The sequence below is a fragment of the Trachypithecus francoisi genome, unplaced genomic scaffold (genome assembly GCF_009764315.1).
Source record: "Trachypithecus francoisi isolate TF-2019V2 unplaced genomic scaffold, Tfra_2.0 Lachesis_group7, whole genome shotgun sequence".
NCBI lineage: Eukaryota > Metazoa > Chordata > Mammalia > Primates > Cercopithecidae > Trachypithecus > Trachypithecus francoisi.
Window position 1 is genome coordinate 60388383 of NW_022681472.1, and position 19532 is coordinate 60407914.

The 19532-nt window shown below is 44.1% G+C and overlaps 1 protein-coding gene across 2 annotated transcripts; it reads left to right on the forward strand.

Annotated features, from left to right (window-relative positions):
* Positions 1 to 733: 733 nt before the first annotated feature.
* DCSTAMP (dendrocyte expressed seven transmembrane protein) lies at positions 734 to 17900 on the forward strand. 2 transcript variants are annotated; one of them, XM_033202408.1, is made up of 4 exons: positions 764 to 800; positions 9779 to 10819; positions 16096 to 16404; positions 17350 to 17900. In XM_033202408.1, the coding sequence occupies exons 2-4, from the start codon at positions 9791 to 9793 to the stop codon at positions 17422 to 17424; spliced, it is 1413 nt and encodes a 470-aa protein (XP_033058299.1). In that variant the 5' UTR covers positions 764 to 800; positions 9779 to 9790; the 3' UTR covers positions 17425 to 17900. The 2 variants fall into 2 exon arrangements, with proteins under 2 accessions (XP_033058300.1, XP_033058299.1); XM_033202409.1 differs by lacking the exon at positions 16096 to 16404 and having other exon boundaries at positions 734 to 800; positions 9779 to 10617.
* Positions 17901 to 19532: the final 1632 nt, after the last annotated feature.

The following is a 19532-nucleotide window of genomic DNA, read 5'->3' on the forward strand; positions in this document are numbered from 1 at the left end:
TCTTGTTCAAATGAAAACATCTTACTTCAACAGCTCTCTTCATCTCCAGGACTAAGTCAGCCCCTTACACAAAGGACTCATGAGGGTCATGCAGTCTGTGTGCCCAGCCTGAGCTCACGGGTCTATTCTGATCCTTCTTTTTTTTTTTTTTAAGATAAAAGTTCTTGCAGGTATAATAGGGATCTCCATCAAAAAGCAAAGAATAATTTTGTAGAAAGGTTTTGAGACTTTCCTAACTCTCTGAAACTACACAAGCTGGTCCTTTTGACTTGGAAACTAAATTTCTAAGATGGAAAGTCACATGTATGAGTGGGAGGCATGAAACCAATTACGTGACCTGTCTGGGGTCATGAGTGCAGAGGCGGCTCCTACGTGCCATCTGCCTCTTGGAGTGTGGATGGGAGGTGGGTATGGCGGATGCTTGTCATTTCCCAATGGCTCGAGTGGACGTGGGGAGCATGGGAGTGAGAGGAAAAGAGGAAAGAGGGAGAGAGGCCATCCAAGCTTTCACAACTCACTCTCTTGTGTTTGAAAATATCTGATTTCATTATTTTCTATAATTAATTTCTAGAGCATCTATCTGAGGAAAATGCTAGAAAGAAATATGCTATTCCTTTGTATCAGTGTTACTCTTCATTGATATTAAATGACTTAGTCACTTTATGGGGGAAATACAGAGGTTGATTCATGGTGATGTGACCCTCTCACCACTTCTGGTTCCCTTTTTCCTGCTATATATCAAGACCTACAGCCCTTGGGAAGTGCATTTCTGCATTCGAAGAAGAACCTGAGAGAAACCTGTAAGTAAACTTTCAGAATAATCTTATTTCTAAAATTGCTTTTTTTTTTTTTTTTTATTTGAGACGGAGTCTCGCTCTGTCGCCCAGGCTGGAGTGCAGTGGCCGGATCTCAGCTCACTGCAAGCTCCGCCTCCCGGGTTTACGCCATTCTCTCGCCTCAGCCTCCCGAGTAGCTGGGACCACAGGCGCCCGCCATCTCGCCCGGCTAATTTTTGTATTTTTTTTTTTAGTAGAGACGGGGTTTCACAGTGTTAGCCAGGATGGTCTCGATCTCCTGACCTCGTGATCCGCCCGTCTCGGCCTCCCAAAGTGCTGGGATTACAGGCTTGAGCCACTGCGCCCGGCCTCTAAAATTGCTTTTTAAAAAGTGCTAGTAAATTGGAATAAACAATTACAACAAGAGCATACTTTAAGGCTCCCTCTACCCCAACGGTCTCCCTATGTATGGATGTATCAGAAAGTCTTTTCATGTTGGTATCTGAATATCCTCCACTCAGGGAAAACTGCAGCATGAATATCTTCTTACAGGCATAGCCTGGGTATACTCGAGCCACCCCCTGCTTTATGAATCCCCTCAGCTAAGCCTCCTGGCCGTTATGGGGAGCCCTAGGCTGGCTCAGTCCTGCCTCCCTGACGACGCAGCTCTGGGTGCCTGGCACACGCAGCAATGGGCTGAATTGTTCAGTAATTGCTATTCTGTTTACCTAGCAGCGTTCATTAATCTTTTCTTTCTTGTGTGAAGGCTGTTTTCACAGAGGAAGGCATTTGCTGGCTTTCCCAAGGCAAGAACGATGAAAACAAAGTCATGAGGAGTTCTCTCACCTGAAATGAAGGCCGCAGCTCCTGCTCAAGCTATTTTGGCAGTCTGAGAGAACGGTACGTTCTGAACCACATTGTAAGTTTGCAAGAGCTTATGAAAAAAAGAAAGGGAAAAAAATGGAAAGGAAAAGAAACCGTCCATTCTTCTTTTGTTCCACTCCCAGGTGCTGGGCTTTGATCTTCTGTCTCAGAAGTGACTTTAGAACGCCAGCTCCAAGAACCAGCTCCGCTGCTCACTGCACTTTTCATTTCAGAGAGCATGGGGCTAGCGGGGACCTGAGAACTCAGCTAGCCCATGGGAGTTGAGGTCCAGGAGGTGACGTGACCTATCTGAGGCCACACAACCTGGCTTGGGTAGAGGCAGGCTGGGCCACAGGCCTCCCTGTTCAGCGCTATTTTCCTATTCTGCTCTGCCCTTTGTTCGAATTCCTTTTAAAATGAGATTCACATCAAGCCAATGAGGGAGGCTGATGGGCTCAGACCGGTTTCCCGCAGGGGACTGGCAGGGCTGGTTGAGGAGTACAGAAAGAACAGAGTGCTTGTCCGTTTGGGTTTATTGTCCCCTGGGGTGTCTGCAGACGTATCTGGGCTTGTTGAGCATAAGCCATTGGCTTCTGCAGAGGCAGAGTCAGAATGAACTGGTATCACCTAATGGGAATTGCGGGACATCAGATGAGGCGGGAGCTTTGGAAATGGGGAGAGAGGGGAGCAATAAGATGCTCCCATGGTCATTGTCTCTTGGCCTTTCCTCCAGAGAAGGTCACACTTCTTCCTTCCACACTTTCACTAGCAGTAAGCCTGTGCGTGTCTGCTTGCCAGCTCTGGAGCCACATTGGTGATGTGCAGCTTCAATAATCCCCAGTCTAGAAAGCTCCTAGGGTGGGCCATTCATGTGGAGGTTCTCATTATTCCATGGCTCCATTTTTTTGTGGCTGCTGACTGGACCTTGTATCTGAAGCGAGGACGCATTCATCCGCACCTTGAAAGTTCATCTGTGCTCAAAGGACAGTGCTCGGGAATGCCGGTCTCCTTGACTCATCAAAAAGGTGGCCAAACAGAGCTCTGTGGGTGGGGGCTGTGAGCCCTGTGCCCTCCATGCTGGGGCTCTCGATGTTCCCACTGACACAGATCCCCTGCAGGGAAAACAATCGAGGTGTATGCACCTTGCAGAGGTGTCTGCTAGCTAGCGTGGGCAGGGTTGATGTGGAAGTCTGGCTGTTTGTTTCCCATGGCAACAGCTTGGCCCTGCATGAAAGCAGGTAAATGTGGGCTCAAGCCAGATGCCCAGACGGCATGGTTGTGCAGGGCTCTCGGTTCAAATCAGGGTTCTTCATCCCTAACCCTGTTCTGCTATTTTCCTATTCCCTTCCACCTAGCCACACAAAATGCGTTTTAACCCCATGGAAGAGGGATAGGGCCCTTGGTGGCACTCTGCTGTGGACTCCAGCTAAGGCTTCCCTGCCTGAGGTGTGGTAGAAACTGCAGTTCTGAGATAAAAGCAAGAAAGTGGCCATTACTCTTGGGATAGTGCTGTTGGTAAAAGCCAGAAGCAGGTATTGTATCCTGGGGACACAAGCATGTTGAGTCAGGAATAGACATTATTGACAATGGAGGCAAGGTAAAGAGAAATTACAGGTTAAAGGGACCAGGTAAACTTTTAGAAGCTGCCAGAAAAAAAAGATGGAGAGGCAGAGGTAGGGACTTTGTAAGCACAAGAGAGGGGAATAAAACAGTTAGAAATCTTTGGGTAAAAATAAACATTTCCAAGGTATAGAGGAAAACCTTTATGTGAGAGACTGGAACTTAGTTTAAGCATGGTTTTTAAATGTCTCCAGGGATAAAAGGGGAAAAGGTAATTCAGAGGAATGGAGAAGAGGAGGGCTAAGGTGAGAAGTGGGCCAGAGAGGAGAGAAGAGAGCCATGTGAGTGTCATCTGTTGATCAAGGCTGCACTCTCACAATCCGTGGCCAAAATCAGCCGTCAGAGTGTTTAAAAATAATTTGAGCCAACAGTTTTTTAAGAACAAGAAGATGCCACCCAAAGAAATCTAGATTTCTGACTTGAAAAAAAAAAGTCAGAAAATCTGGTGACTGCCTCTGTAGAGAGCTTTGAAGAAAATCTGCTGGGTTGGAGGCTGCTGTTCCTGCAAGTTAAATGGGGGCGTGGGCTCTCCAGCACCCTAGAGACCCATGGCCCACTGTCCCACACCCCACACTCCCAAGGAGTATCTGAATCTCCTTACTTCCTTCACTGTTTCCAGTGCTTGTCTGACCCCTGTAGGCATTTGAAAATCTGAGTGCTGCCTGCACGGGACAGGATGAGCCCCCATTCCTGACCCAAGCTCAACAGGGAAGGTGAGACCAACACCGAATGCAGTTTTCTTCCCCGTCCCTGGGAGAGACAGCCCTTGATCTGGACCTCAGACCAGGATGGGCCTGCGTCCAGGGTGCCTGACGTTAAGGGGTGAGCAAGGTGAGCCTAACGCTGGCTGTTACAGTCTCTGAGTAAAACATAGGGGTTCATGAGCTGCACGATGCTGCAGAGCAAGTGTTCACCTGGGGAAAGGAGAGCTGTAGTCAGCTTTAGAAGGCTCAATAAAGCTGTGCTGGCAGAGGAGGGGAGGACCCTGGATGTGGTTGACAATGCAGGACAGCTCATCCTGGCATGGTGAATCTGCATTTCAGGATGCGTGCGTGATTGGGATCCTGGGAATATATTTCAACCAAATTCAGAAGCTGCTCTATGAAGATCGTGTCAAAGAGGGGCTGAGCGATTGTCCATTCTGACCCCTCAGGGTCATTTAAACATGAGTTAAAATCCTGGCTCTTGCACTTATTAGGTGTGTGAGCTTTACCAAGTTATTTAACCTCTCTGAGCCCCAGTTTCCTATCTAAAAAGATATAGCTACAATAGTACAGGGTTAGAAAGCGTGTATATCAGATGCTGTGGCCAGGCGTAAAGTAACACCGTAATAACTACCGTTTATTATTAGGAGTATTTCACTAAGTCTCAGACATTGACACAAGCCATAGTTTGTCCGCTTCTCTAATTATGTATGGTGACTGAGGGCCAACTGGGTACTGTTATGGGCAGAACGTTTGTGTCTTCTGCCAATTTGTTTGAACCCCCAGTGTGGTTGTATTTGGAAATCGGGTCTCTAAGGAAGTAACTAAGGTTAAATGAGGTCCTAAGTGTGGAGCCCTCATCTGATAGGATTAGTGTCCCTATAAGAAGAGGAAAATGTAACTGCCTCACTATTGTGTAAGAGAGAGACAACAGACTGGCAGCCAAACAGAGCAGTGGGTAAAATGATTTCTGGGTGCCATGTTGGAAAGGTCTTTGTACTTAATTAAAGGTAACACAGTGTGAAGAGATACCAGAGAGCTCACCCGTCTTCTCTCCCTGCCATGTGAGGACACAGAGAGGAGGCAGTTGTCTGTAAGCCGGGGAGGGGTCCTCACCAGAACCCAACCCTGCCAGACCTTGATCTGGAACTTCCAGCCTCCACCACTGTGAGAAATCCATTTCTGCTGTTGAAGCCACCCGGCCTGTGGGATTCTGCTATGGCAGCACTGGCAGATGACAACAGGTACATGGGAAGTTTTAATTCCATTACTCAGGAACTGTAGTGGAATTTTAAAACAGGACTCATGAAAAGTCAGAGATGAGATATGAATGTGATGGGAAATGTGTTACCAAGTGGTGGAAAACCGGGGGTCTCACTCCTAGCTTAGAGTCCCTTAGCCTCTTTGGATTTTATTTTCCTCGACTGTGACTATCAGCCAGGGAGGTGTCAGTCAAAATCATCTGGACTTGTGCTATCCAATACAAAGGCTCCAGTTATTTATTTAACTTTAAGTAATTTAAATTTTAATTAATCTTAATTTAAATGTAAATGATTTATTAAAATTAAAAATATCATAATTAAATAAAATAACACTAAAATTAATTAAATTTATTAATTAAAATCAAATAAAATATCAAATTCAGTTCCTCAGTGGCATGAGCCCTGTCAAGTGCTCAATAGTCACATGTGGCCAGTGCCTCCTATGCTGGACGGCGCATATATAGAGCACGCCCAGCATCACAGACAGTTCTGTCAGACAGCGCTGAATTCCAGAGCTTGTTACCTGAAGCCTGGCCTTCATGAGAGCAGCTTCAGCAGCACCTGGGAACTTGTTAGGAATGTCAACTCTCAGGGGCCACCCTAAACCTTCTCAATCAGGATCTGCATTTTCACAAGATTCCCTCCAGTGATCACATACCCAAGTCTAAGAAGCTCTGAGCTATGATTCCCTCCAGCTCAAAAAAGAAAATTTACGAATCTGGGTATCTGCTTGACAAAGTCTTTGAGAAAGAAACCACCTGCTTAGCTTATCAAAATTTCAGTTCACTAATTTGCCTAAGAGGAGAGAATTGAAAGATCTGAAGGAAGATCAGCAGAATGGCCGCACCTCCACAGGAGCCAAAAAGAAATCAGCAGATGTCTAAAGGAGGCATGGATGGCGTCACCATGCCTGGAGGGTGGTACACCTTGGAGGTTGGTACAATCTGGCTCCTATCTCTTTTTTTGTTGTTGTTTTTTAAAAAGAGAGATGGGGTCTCTCTCTCTTGCCCAGGATGGTCTCAAACTCCTGGGCTCAATCAAGCAATCCTCCCACCTCAGTGTCCCAAAGTGCTGGGGTTATAGGCATGAGCCGCCACGCTCAGCCTCCAGTGCCTATCTCTAAGCCTCCCGTCAGCTTGGGCATTCAATCTTTGCCTAAAGAGCAGAGAATGGACAGTCTTCATTTTCTGTGGCAGCAAAGAAACAACAAGAAATGAGTTGCATTTGCTGGGGACCTTTTATCCAGAGAGTCTTAAGGTTCTTGCTAAGGTTCCCCTCATTAAACCGAAAGGAGCAGGTAGGTCATATATTCAGTTAGGGAAAATGAGGAACAGAGAAGAAATCAATGGCTCAGTCAACGATGCCAAAAGGGCAGACTGGAACATCAGCCTCTGGGCTCGTGGGCCTAAATTCTGCTCTGGGGCTTGAACTGTAAAATAAGAGAAGATACCTTCAGTCCTCTCACCGCAGAAAGTTTTGGTGTCTGGTGACGTGCTGTTTTCAACACAAAACTAAGCAGGATAATATTAGAGCTGTTGCCTGTTAAGAAAACATGTTCTTCTTACAGGACAAAATTGCAGTCGTATATCTTATTTAATTGATATTAGATTTTATTGCAGAATGTTAAAATGTTAATGTGTCCATAAATCTTTTTCATACTTTCAGAAAAATGTCTGTATTAGGAACACACTGTACAAGGATGAAGGCAAGAGAATGGAAAAATGAATCCAGAATACACATTATTAAATTTTTAGGAAGGAAGCAAAATGATGCTTCATGAAGGAAATTAGAAAAAAGTTAAGCAGCTGGGATTTCTGATTTCCTTTAAAGAAGAATCTGCTAGTTTGAGACATATCCTTGCAGAGTCAACTATTTTGATGCAGGGAACAAAAAGTGAGCAGATAATGGAAATGGGCTTGTGATATCCAGGTCAGCTCTTAACAGCCACTGGCAGAAGGTGTGATGCCTCCAGCAGGGACAAACAGTGAGCTGAGGGTCCTGTCACATGACACAGAACCATGGAATTGGGGCATGGTACAGACAACAGAGCCTGGAAGTCTGGCCTGAATCCTGCTGTGCCGTCTCCACTGTGTGACTGCTGACAAATTCCAGTAAGCACTCCAAGCCTCAGTTTCCACTGTATCAGATGCAAATACCATCTGCAGGCTTAGGGCAGGGGTAGAAAGATGCTTTATAAAAAGTGCCTACAATGTGATAGATAATTAACATCTCCTAGGGTATCAATCAAGTAATGGTTTGGGGTCAAACCCGAAGCAATGGGAGAGCAAAGAGTCATGCCTGGGAGGAGAGGCCGCAGCTCCTGACTTCCTCTGGTGCTGGGTGTCCTGCCCTCTGCCCACCCACCTGCAGAGTCCTCTTGCCTGTGCCGTGGAGCCTGTCTGACTCAGTCTACAATGCCAGGGAAGGTTCAGCAGCACAGGGGCCTATGGTAAGGCCCGTCTCTATCTTCACCCTTCAGTCCAAACTCTGATTCCAAAAGGAAGCAAGCTTGCAGGAAAAAGGAACTATGGCCTTTTGCTGGCCCCCATTTTAATTACCATTCTAATTCCCTTTCCTGCTGATGCTGTCAGAACATCCTCATATGTGGGATCTGGACTCTACTAAGGCCAGTTCCACATGGCAGTGACCCCTCTTCAACACTCAAGTTCACCTCGTATCTCTTTTCTGCTCTGAGCATTTCCATTCAGATTATACGGCAGGAACTGCAAGCACTCTCTATTCTTGGTGGAGAAATTTACACATTTACTCGTAACCTGCCTATTCCCCCCATTTTATTTCTGCCCTTCATTAACTTCATTCGGCCTGAACACAGAAAGAATAATTTCCTCACCTCTGTTTGCTCAGTGCACAACCTCTAGCCAATGCCTGGGTTCATCTTACAAGACAAATGTAATTCACTGGCTCTCACTATATTCAGCTACTCCGTAAATTCAGACCCATCCTATTTAATGAGAAGGGATTTATTTGAGATTGTTTAAAAATTGATCAATGTCCACATTAAAATCCCATACATATGATATAACGCTTATTAGATATTTTCATGTCAATCAGGAGAGAATATCGATTTTATTTTATATATATCACTCCAAATGAATCCAAGTCTCCCTGAGAGCATCACAGACCTAAATCTGTGTGGCTGATGGTGTGTTAGCAGCTCCACAGTGCCTTCATTCTAATTATTCCAGATCTAGGAAAAAAGAAAAGATGATTATCTCAGTGACACAAAATAAATATTCTTCTTCTTTTCTTTGTAAGAGTCTCAGGAGGAAACTCTTCTCAGAGGGCAGGGGCATAAGAGGGAAGAAGCCATGGTTACAGAGCGGAGACACAATGGCCTCAGTCCAAAGCTGCATTTAAGTTTGGATGCCCTTGGTGTGCTTTCTGGTCTGTAAAACTGAGCACAAGGAAACAGATGACTATTCAAGAGTAAGCTTTCATAATGCAGTTTATTGACATTTCAGCCTATCAGCCTAGAACTCAACTATTAAGGCTTATGATATAGGACTGTTACTCTTATCAATAAACAATGACTCTCTAGCAGACCAGTAGAGAATTCAGTGGCTTAAAATAAATCAGCATTTATGACGGCTCACATGTCTGTGGTCAGCCGGTGGGTCAGCTGAGAACCAGCTGGTCTCCGATGGCCTCTCTCACATCTGGCAGTTGGATGGCTATTGGCTGAGCTGATGGAATTGCCCGGTCAGGTGCCTTTCGTCATCCAGCATTCCAGCCTGGTATAACAGGCTCAATAATGGCCCCCTCAGAGTTGTCCATGTCCTACTGCTCAGAACCCATGAATATATTATCTCGCATGGTAAAAGAGACCCTGCAAATGTGATTAAATCTCTTGAGATGAAGAAATTATCCTGGATGATCTGGGTCGACCCAGCATATTCACAAGGGCTCTTGTAAGAGGGAGGAGGGAGGATCGGAGTCTAGAGAGAAGATGTAAGGATAAAAGCAGAGGGAAGATGCAATGTGGCTGGCTTTGAGATGGCAGAAAAAGGGTCCATGAGCCAGGAAATGTAGGTTGCCTCTAAAGCTGAAAGAGGCAAGGAATCAAGTTCTCCCCCAGTGCCTCCAGAAGGACCACAGCATTGCAGGCCCATTTTAGACTCTGACCTCCAGAACCGTGAGAGAATAAATATATGCTTCTTTAAAACACTCAGTGGTTATCTGTTACAGCAGCGATAGCTGGGAAATGCAGCTGGACTTAACACAGCAGGAGCAGAGTTCCATGAGAGCACGTGGAGTGAGTCCAAGGCCCAGGATCATCACTGGCATTTCTGCTGCATTCGATTGGGCAAATAAGTCACAAGGCCAGCCCAGATGCAAGGATTGGAGGAATAGACCTCATCTCTTGGTGGTGGAAGGTGGAAGAAGCTGTAAAGTCATATGTCAAGGGAGAGGACACAGGAAGAGTAAATAATTATGGCCACTTTTTCTGCAGTCAGTCTACCCCCATGGCCTTTACGAAGGTCAGAGGACATTCAAAAGCAATTTCTGACCTTGGTTTCTTTTTCATTTTCAGGACGCAGGGAGCATGGGTATCTGGACCTTAGGCACTGATATATTCCTAAGTCTTTGGGAGATTTACTTGTCTCCAAGAAGCCTTGGACGGATGAACTTTATCCAGCATTTGGGAGTTTGCTGTTTGGTTGCTCTTATTTCAGTGGGCCTCCTTTCTGTGGCCTTCTGCTGGTTTCTATCATCAATCATGGCAGCTGCTGGCTTCTGGATTATCACATGTGTTCTGCTGTGTTGCTCCAAGCATGCACGATGTTTTATTCTTCTGGTCTTTCTCTCTTGTGGCCTGCGTGAAGGCAGGAATGCTTTGATTGCAGCTGGCACAGGGATCATCATCTTGGGACACATAGAAAATATTTTTCACAACTTTAAAGGTCTCCTAGATGGTATGACTTGCAACCTAAGGGCAAAGAGCTTTTCCATACATTTTCCACTTTTGAAAAAATATATTGAGGCAATTCAGTGGATTTATGGCCTTGCCACTCCACTAAGTGTATTTGATGACCTTGTTTCTTGGAATCAGACCCTGGCAGTCTCTCTTTTCAGTCCCAGCCACATCCTGGAGGCACAGCTAAATGACAGCAAAGGAGAAGTCCTGAGCATCTTGTACCAGATGGCAACCACGACAGAGGTGTTGTCCTCCCTGGGTCAGAAGCTACTTGCCTTTGCAGGGCTTTCGCTCGTCCTACTTGGCACTGGCCTCTTCATGAAGCGATATTTGGGCCCTTGTGGTTGGAAATATGAAAACATCTATATCACCAGACAATTTGTTCAGTTTGATGAAAGGGAGAGACTTCAACAGAGGCCCTGTGTGCTCCCGCTGAATAAGGAGGAAAGGAGGAAGTATGTCATCATCCCAACTTTCTGGCCGACTCCTAAAGAAAGGAAAAACCTGGGGCTGTTTTTCCTCCCCATACTTACCCATCTTGGCATCTGGGTGCTGTTTGCAGCTGTAGATTATCTGCTGTATCGGCTCATTTTCTCAGTGAGCAAACAGTTTCAAAGCTTGCCAGGGTTTGAAGTTCGCCTGAAGCTGCACGGAGAGGTAGGGACCCACAGGTACTTCTCATGGTGTATCCTGGCTATTTGCTGGTCTGTCTTGCAAAAGATCATGAACCTCCCAAGGCAGGGAAGTGGCTTATTCACCTTTGCATCCTTGGTGCCTGGCATAGTGCTTGGCACATAGAAGGAACCCAACAAATGCAGGTTAAATTGGATTGAAGTCCCGATGTTAGGGTGTGATTCTGCATTAGTTCCCTGTGGCTGCTGTGACAAATGGCCAATAATTGAATGGCTCAAAATAACAGAAGTTTATTCTCAGATAGTTCTGGGGGGAGAAGTCCAAAGTGAGTGTCGCTGGGCTAAAACCCAGGTGCTGTTGCCACTCTTTGCGTCTTCCAGATTCTAGTAGCCAATGGCATCCCTTTGCCTGTGACCACATCACTCCCATCTCTGCTCTGTCATCGCATCACTTTCTTCTTTGCATGTGGAAAATCTCTCTCTGCCTCTGTCTTAAAGAATGTATATGATTGTATTAGGACTTTCCAGTATAATCCAGGGTAATTTCTCTATCTCAAGATCTTTGACTTAATAACATTTGCAAAGATCCTTTTTCCAAATAAAGTAACATTAACAGGTTCCAGGCACTAAGACCTTGTATCTGTAGGGCATCCTCCAGCCTCCTACAGTCAACAAACACTCAAATGTGGAAATAAGTGTCTCTGAGGTTGAACATGAAGTGGATTCCCAAGCAAGACTATCTGGCGTGAACCTAAGAGACAGGGATTTAGGACCTGCCTTCTTCTCATCCTCAAGCTTGGGCAAGTAGACTTTGAGCACCTCCTCTGAGCGAGAACTTTGCTGTGAATCCTGAGTCATTATCAAACACAGGAGGGTTCCCAAGGCATCGGCGCAATGTTTAAAAGGATGATTGTTGAAAAGGGCTCCTAAGTCACCCAGTAAAATGGCTGGTGCTAGTAGCTGGTAGCACCCACTTTTAAAAATGCTACACAGCTACACTTTGGTGTTTTGAGAGAGATTGGATTACTAGTTCTCAGCCTTAAATGTGTGTTAAGAATTTCTTGAGTTGGATATAGAGTTTCAGGCCTCGATTTACACAGATTTTGTTTGAACTGGGAGAGCATTTTAAATGAGCATGCCTGTGATTTCAAGGTAGGTGGTCCACAGACCACATTTTGAGAAACTCTAGCCTAGGTATTGGAAAGCAAGGACCCTCCAAACCAGAGGTCCTCAACCTTGGATACAGAGTTGCATCACCGTGGAGCTGAACTAACCAACTCAATACCTCTCTCCAGAATCCCCAGTCTGTTTTAATTGAACTGGGGTGAGAGATTTTTAAAACCTCCCAGAGTAATTCTAACGTGCAGCCAAGATTGAGAACCCCTGTTCTAAACCCTTCACTCCAAGAACAAAGCCAGAAAGTTAACTCCTAATTGCCATCAGATGGATCTGTGAAAAATCTTCATTAGCCAGGACAGCATCTGTCTCTGAGCTGGTCCCTCCTGCATCTTGAGGGATCTGGCTTTCTTTTCTCTATTCTCCCTCTCTCTCCTCTTGGCAACCATGGACAAACAGAGAAGATGGTGGGGATGGGGCATCCCATCGTTTATCATTTCTTTTCCATTTTGTCTGTGGATATTTGTGCTTATGTTGACATTTCAGAGGATCTGGATATTGTCAGACACTTACCTTATTGTTTTTTAAACCCAGAAATTGCCAGGCTGAATGACATGGCGTGTGTATGCACATGTGCAGGTGTGTATGTGCACGTGTGTGATGCATGCTGGGCGTAAGTACACTAGCCCAGGCTGGCAAAAATAATGCAGGTGAACCCCAAAATTGGGGCTTAGCCTAGGAGGGTTCTTGGCTTTGCTTGGGAAAGAATTCAAGAGTGAGCTGACAGTGAAAGAAAGCAAGTTTTTTAGAACAGAGTACAGCAAAATGGCTGCTCCACAGGCAGAGAAGGACTACCCCATAGGCAGAGTGGCCCAGAGTAGCACTCCTGGATTGTTGGTCTGTTGTATTTATACCTAGTCTTAATCATATGCTAATTATGGAGTGAGTTATTCATGAGCTTTCTGTAAAAGCGGTGGGGAGTTCCCAAGCCATATAAGACAACTTCTGGGTTACTGCCATGGCATCATTTGTAAGCTGTCATGGTGCTGGTAAGAGTGCCTTATGCAAATATATTATAATTAGCATATAATGAGCAGCGAGGACAACTGAGGTTTTTTTCATCACCATCTTGGTCCTAGATGATTTTGGCTGGTTTCTTTGTTATATTCTGTTTCTATCCACAGGGTCATGACAGAGGCTCAGTAAACAAGTCCTGCTGATCTCCTGCCTCAAAAATGCCAACAGCTGTTTCTTTTTTAAAAAAATTATTATTTGTAATTTTTATGGTTATTTTTAATTGACACGTAATCATTGTACATATTTATGGGGTATCCAGTACCTGTTTCCATGGGTCTGATTTGCCCTACTGTTCCTCAAGCTGCACTAGGCTGTGCCAGCTGCTGGGGAAATCACAGAGGAAAAACGGCCACAATGTTGCCTACAAACCCTCCCGTGAAGCCCCACTTGCCATTTCTCTCTTTCCCTCTCAGGGCCTCAAATCCCCCTGCTGCATCCACACTTTTCCTCCCCTTTCGTCTGGCTCAGCAGATCTAGTCCCATGGCTCCTGCCCTCCTAAGCCTGGGCTGCTTCTCAGAGTTGATTATTCTGAGCTCTCTGCATCCCCTGAAGAATCCCGTTAATTACAAGGCACGCTGTTGCTCTAGCTATTTGGAGCGGTGGATAATGGAAGTAGTGTTTTAGCTGAAAGCCAAACAAGAATTTCAGACATGCTTGATCTTTAGGGGTGGCCAGGAAAAGGGCCTCGCTCCTTCCCTCCCATTCCCCTCCTGTGTTCTCCTTTCTTGGCTTTCCCCTTCAATTCTCCCTCTCTCTCCTATGTTTTTCTTCTCTCTCATTTACTTCTCTCTTAGCCAGTACCCATGCCTGTGTTGTGAATTCTCACCATGTTAGATAGAGGGGGAAAAAAGCAAGTTCTGCATTCCAAAAAAATCCAGCTTTCCAATGACAATGTCCTGACACCTTCTTCTTTGGGCACTGCTGATTCCTGGGGGTGCGAAGATGTCTAGTTTGTGAGGGCCTCCTTGAGGGGCTTATGTCCTGGGAGGGAGGTCACTGTGTCCACACGTGAAACAGCAGGGTGGTGGGCACTGGAACAGATGTGAGTACGAGACTGCTGTGGGAGCGCTTCTCAAACTCTCTCATGCTGTATCTGAGAGACTGCGCTGCCAAGAGCCAGCTTCTGCATGACTGGCGATGCCCTACCCTTATGCCAGAGTGCCCTTGGGGGCTCCTGGTCTTCACCATTGCCTCACATTTGCCAAGGAAAAGTCACACAGGAAGAGAAACACTGGCTCAAGGTGTTGCCAATATCTCTTTCTCACTTTCGTATGATTTTAAATATCTGTTTTAAATAAAGAAGATGGGAAATGACCCAAGTAGAGCTAGCTCTGTGGGTGGGCAGTGTAAATAAAAATAGCCAGAGTTTCTACTTACTGAGCACCTACTATGTTCACTGCATTTGGCAGCATTAACTTTTCGAGACTGATTGACACCAGAGCCTGCCCTCCATTCATTGCTTAGTGCTGTGCCAATAAATTGTTTATTTAACAGAGGAACATATATATTAAAACATTGGGGTACCATTTAGTATATTGCTTGGCATTTTGAAAGAATTAATTTGTCTTCCACATTACCCTCAACCAACCCCATACAAAAGTGTCGACTCAAACTTTCTGAAGCACTGATTCCCAACTGCAAAATCCCCAGTTAAATTTCTAGACAAAATAACTTTGTCCCAGACCGAACACCCGCTGCTTTCTTATTGCAGGATTTCTCATCACCAACTCAATCGATGTGTTTGTTTCTTCACTAGTATTAAAAAGAGTGCATTTGCTCTGGGGACTGAACTCTCTCTATTTAATTGTAGGCAGACTATTTTTTTAATAAGAGAAAGGGAGAGGCAACACAAATGTTTTTCATTGCTTCGGCACCGTGCTGGGGAAATTATAGATTTGACTTGACATTTGTGTGGAGGTCCCAGGTTTGGGGTTTCCAGAGTCTCCACAGGCACTGGGATAGATCCAAGGTGCCCAGTGTCCTCTGGGTGTGGTTGGGATCTTTTTGAGAAGTCATTTACCTTTTCCTGGCCCCAGGGCTCTGTGGCACTAGAGTGATAATAACTTACTAAGCACCCCAGTCTGTAAAGCTAATGTTCCTTCCCCAAGGTGTTTAATTTACACTGGGAGTAGTTTATTCATGGGCAGGATCTGGTCCATTAACTCCTGTTTTGCCAAATTAGAAAACAAATCCACTGAGAGATTAAATGATTTTCCCAGGTCAGAGAAAGAAAGAGCTGGATCAGCACACACTCTCTTGTGGGTGGCTTGGCTGGGTGGCTCAATGTCATCTCCTGCCCTCTGTGTCAGTCTGCTGAGGGCAACTGGCTTATGCTCTTGCCTTCAAAAAGGAAGGAATGTACCTCTCATGAGCATCCAATAGGGATGAGAAATTTTCCTATTTTTAGGACCTGCCCAAACATGATTTTAGAGTCTCCTTCAATAACGTGGGCTCAAGGGCCAATGTATCAACCTAGAAGGGAATATAGTACACTAAATAAGAATAATCCCCCCTAAGCTCCAGAAGGCAGATGTAGAACATAATTTAATGCCTCAACATCTTTGTGACCTTGTGGTCTGCTTAAGGGGTATTGGGAGGATATGATGGGGTCCTAAGGGGCTATGTTCTAAAGCAATCTTCTCCCTGAGTTTAGCTGACTCCCCGCTCTTTCTTTTGTCCCATATGTCCTAACATGTAGAAACAAATATTCCATGAAAATGAGTTATGTGATCAAATTTGTTAGGAAAACTGGCTAAAGTTAAAAGATTCCTCTGCCTACTTCTCAGAGCCTTCAACAGTCTAATGGGCATTGTGATTTTCAAAAGAAGGGATAGAGTGAAAAAATGTATTTAAGACACTTCTGTCAAGGGAATCTTTACTGTATTTCTACAAACCCACTTCAGAAAACACTGCAATAGTTACAAATAAGACACATCTCTTCTCCTTTGCTCCAATCATAACACACAAAGGAATATGTGACAGTTCCTTTGGCCAAAGCTCCCTGCGTGTTTGAAGATAGTGCCGTGTGCTGCAGGGAAGTACTGAGAAAGACAAGGACTGAGTACAAAAGTGGCATGCATCATGATTATTTTATTCTTTCATTTTAGAAACAAGGAACTCAAGATATTTTCCGTGATTCTTCCTTTAATATATCTGTGTTTGAACCCAACTGTATCCCGAAACCAAAATTCCTTCTATCTGAGACCTGGGTTCCTCTCAGTGTTATTCTTGTGATATTAGTGATGCTGGGACTGTTGTCCTCTATCCTTATGCAACTTAAAATCCTGGTGTCAGCATCCTTCTACCCCAGCGTGGAGAGGAAGCGCATCCAATACCTGCATGCAAAGCTGCTTAAAAAAAGATCAAAGCAGCCGCTGGGAAAAGTCAAAAAACGGCTGAGTCTCTATCTTACAAAGGTAAGGCCAAGATGGTGGTGTAACCTCCAATTGAGGAAGTATTGAGTTTGAGAGGGAAATGGGAAAGGGGACTTCAAAGCACTTAATGCTTCAGCTTCACATCAGGGCTTGTATCCCAGCAGTAGATAGGACATTGGGGAAAAATGAACAAACATACGTGGCTAGGGCTCTTACCTCTGTGAATTGAATGCTGATCCAAAGGATACTACAAGTTATTCTTAATAGATTCGTTTCAAGTAAGTATGTTCAGTCATTGTAGAGTGGCGACTGGAGAGGTCCTTAGTGTTGACTATTAAAGGACAAAGCACAATAAGATATGCTTTCCTAGGTAAAGAAAAAACAGACAGGGAAATGTCTACTATAGCTTTGTAAATGCCAAAGAATTTGTTCATTTTCCAGTGTATGTGTATGTGTGTATAGAGAGAGGATAGATAAAAATATAATAATATATATACAAATATATAAATAAAAGCATAGACTCATGCATGTTTAAAATGGACATATATCAAAATTTTATGTAATTTAATACATACGTATTAATGAGGGAATGGTAAGAAAAATTACAGCCAAAGAATAATTCAAAGAACACACAGATATATAAAGGCCATCAGGAATACTCAAGAAATTTGCTTAATAGATGCAAAACTGTCTTTTTCTTTAAGGGTGGATGGGAGGGGTCAGTTGTACTCTACTGGGCGGAGTTCATATGCAGGTCATGGACAAGAATCACTCACATTGTTCCTATCAGCCATCTGCAACTTACAGAGTTGGGCAATAGCCCATAGACAATGGAAGACCAACATAACCCACAAAAATAAGCTTGTTTATTTCAGTCTTTTGCTGTTTTCCCCAATGTCTTTAACCCCACAATGAAAAATTTATGTCAGAGGCATTTTAAATGACTCCAACTCCAATGCCCATTTATCCACTTTTCTGTCTCTTCAGATTCATTTCTGGCTTCCAGTCCTGAAAATGATTAGGAAGAAGCAAATGGACATGGCAAGTGCAGACGAGCCATGAGATATCCTGGGTACTCCTCAGCCACATCGCACCAGCAGTACTCCTCAGGTCTATGATGACAGTCACTATTCATGCTGGATAATAGAGAACTATGTGACGCAGTCCTCTCAGGAGTCTGAGTTTACAGAGCCACCTTGCAGCATGTGGTTATGCCTCAAAGCCAAAGAGCTGCCAGGTAAATGGTTATGTGGTCTGTCTTCCAAACAAACCACATGATCTCGCCTGTGTCACAATGTAATAGGACTCTAGCTGGGTCCCCTGGAGATGAGTTTCAGCATAGAATAATGTTCAAAGAAAAGAAAACAAAAACAGTTGAAATCTCTACGACAGCCTTACAATGCCAAGGGGAACATACATGTAAAAAGCCAGCAAACTATCTTCAAACTCTTCTGTCCTTAATGTCTTGCATGTCTATTGTCCCCACAATGGTCTCTTTCCTCCCTGCCCCCTTATTAAAGAACTCTTTCTGAAACCCATTCCTAGCACCTCCTAGTTTCTTCTTACCACCACCTGCACTTCTGCCCTCTACCTGCCTCTATTTTGTTTTCTCCTCTTTTAGCAAATCCCCTGGCTGATATTTATGGCAGGGTGGCCTACAGACCATGTGCATTAAAATTTCATACAATTCTTGTTAAAGTGTACATTTGGGCCCCTTTTTGTCTTTAACTACGCTCCAAATCACTTTTATTTTTATTATTTTATTTTTTATTTTTTTGGAGATGGAGTCTCACTCTGTCGCCCAGGCTGGAGTGCAATGGTGCTATCTCGGCTCACTGCAATCTTTGCCTCTACAGGTCCAAGCAATTCTCCTGCCTTAGCCTCCCAAGTAGCTGAGATTACAGGCGCCTGCCACCAAGCCCAGCTTCTATATATATATGTATATATGTATATTTGTATTTAGTAGAGACGGGGTTTCACCATGTTGGCCAGGTTGGTCTTAAACTCCTGATCTCAGGTGATCCACCTATCTTGACCTCCCAAAGTGCTGGGATTACAGGGGTGAGCCACCACGCCCAGCCCCCATATCACTTTTAACGAGTCACAGGACACACTGTCTTTTTCTGTTAGGCACGTTTGCCCTCAGTCTGAAGTGCTCTTCCCTGTTGGAAGGACAGACTGGAAAGCAATGCTGTCACCAAAGGCAATTTTGATCTTGAAAACAGGATTTAGATTCGCTCATTAGGGTCCATCTCACTTGGATGGGAAATGCTTGTTTAATTGCAGCTTACTCACTTTGATTTAAATGAATGTTAAGTTTCTTGAGACATCCATTGTGAAATGTGCTGTTAATCTTATAGAGGCAGAAAGGTACTGCCCAAGGCAATTTCATAGAGCACCCTTTTTTCACCTCTAATTGTAATGGCCTATAAAAGTATATTGCATTATCGCCTAAGTCACCATTTCTCGTCTCACAAATCTCAGTCTGGTTCCATATTTTGTTAGGGGCTATGAAGTGTCTTTCTGATGTGCTTAATAACTCTGTTGTCAGTTGAGTTTCTCTTTGATAGTAAGACATGGTAATTCTAAACACCTTCATGAGAACAGGTCTCTTTTATTATTCTACTTGGGATAAAAAATGTTATCTTTCCTCTTCTGAGATTTTGTATCTACCACTTTGTCTTTTGGGACCTAATCAATCATAATTGTAATATGGGATATGTTGAATTCCTCACATGTTACATATTTTTGTCTTAATTCACTTAAGAGAAAGAAGTACACATATCTCACCCTAAGAAAGTAAGAACTAGCATTCTCATGCAAACTCAATAATAGTGATTCCCAAAAAGTAGTAAAGACTACTGAAGTCAATTGTTGAGATTATAGTATGGAAGAGAGGAACTGTCTGAAAAAATGAGTGTGGGTTGAACGTAGTTATATGTCTATATTTAAAAACCTATATTATATTAGGCTAATATAACCCCCACACAGTGGGGAGGAAAAATTCAAATTAACAGGTGGTTGAGGCTTTTCCAAGTTTTCCCAGTTCAAAACCCGTTTTGGTTTCAATCCATCATGATTACAGTGACATTGTTAAAAGCAGGAAAGAAAAGGAGGTAAGTAATTAGGTAGTGGGGACAATTTATGACCTTTTATTATCTCAATTCTGA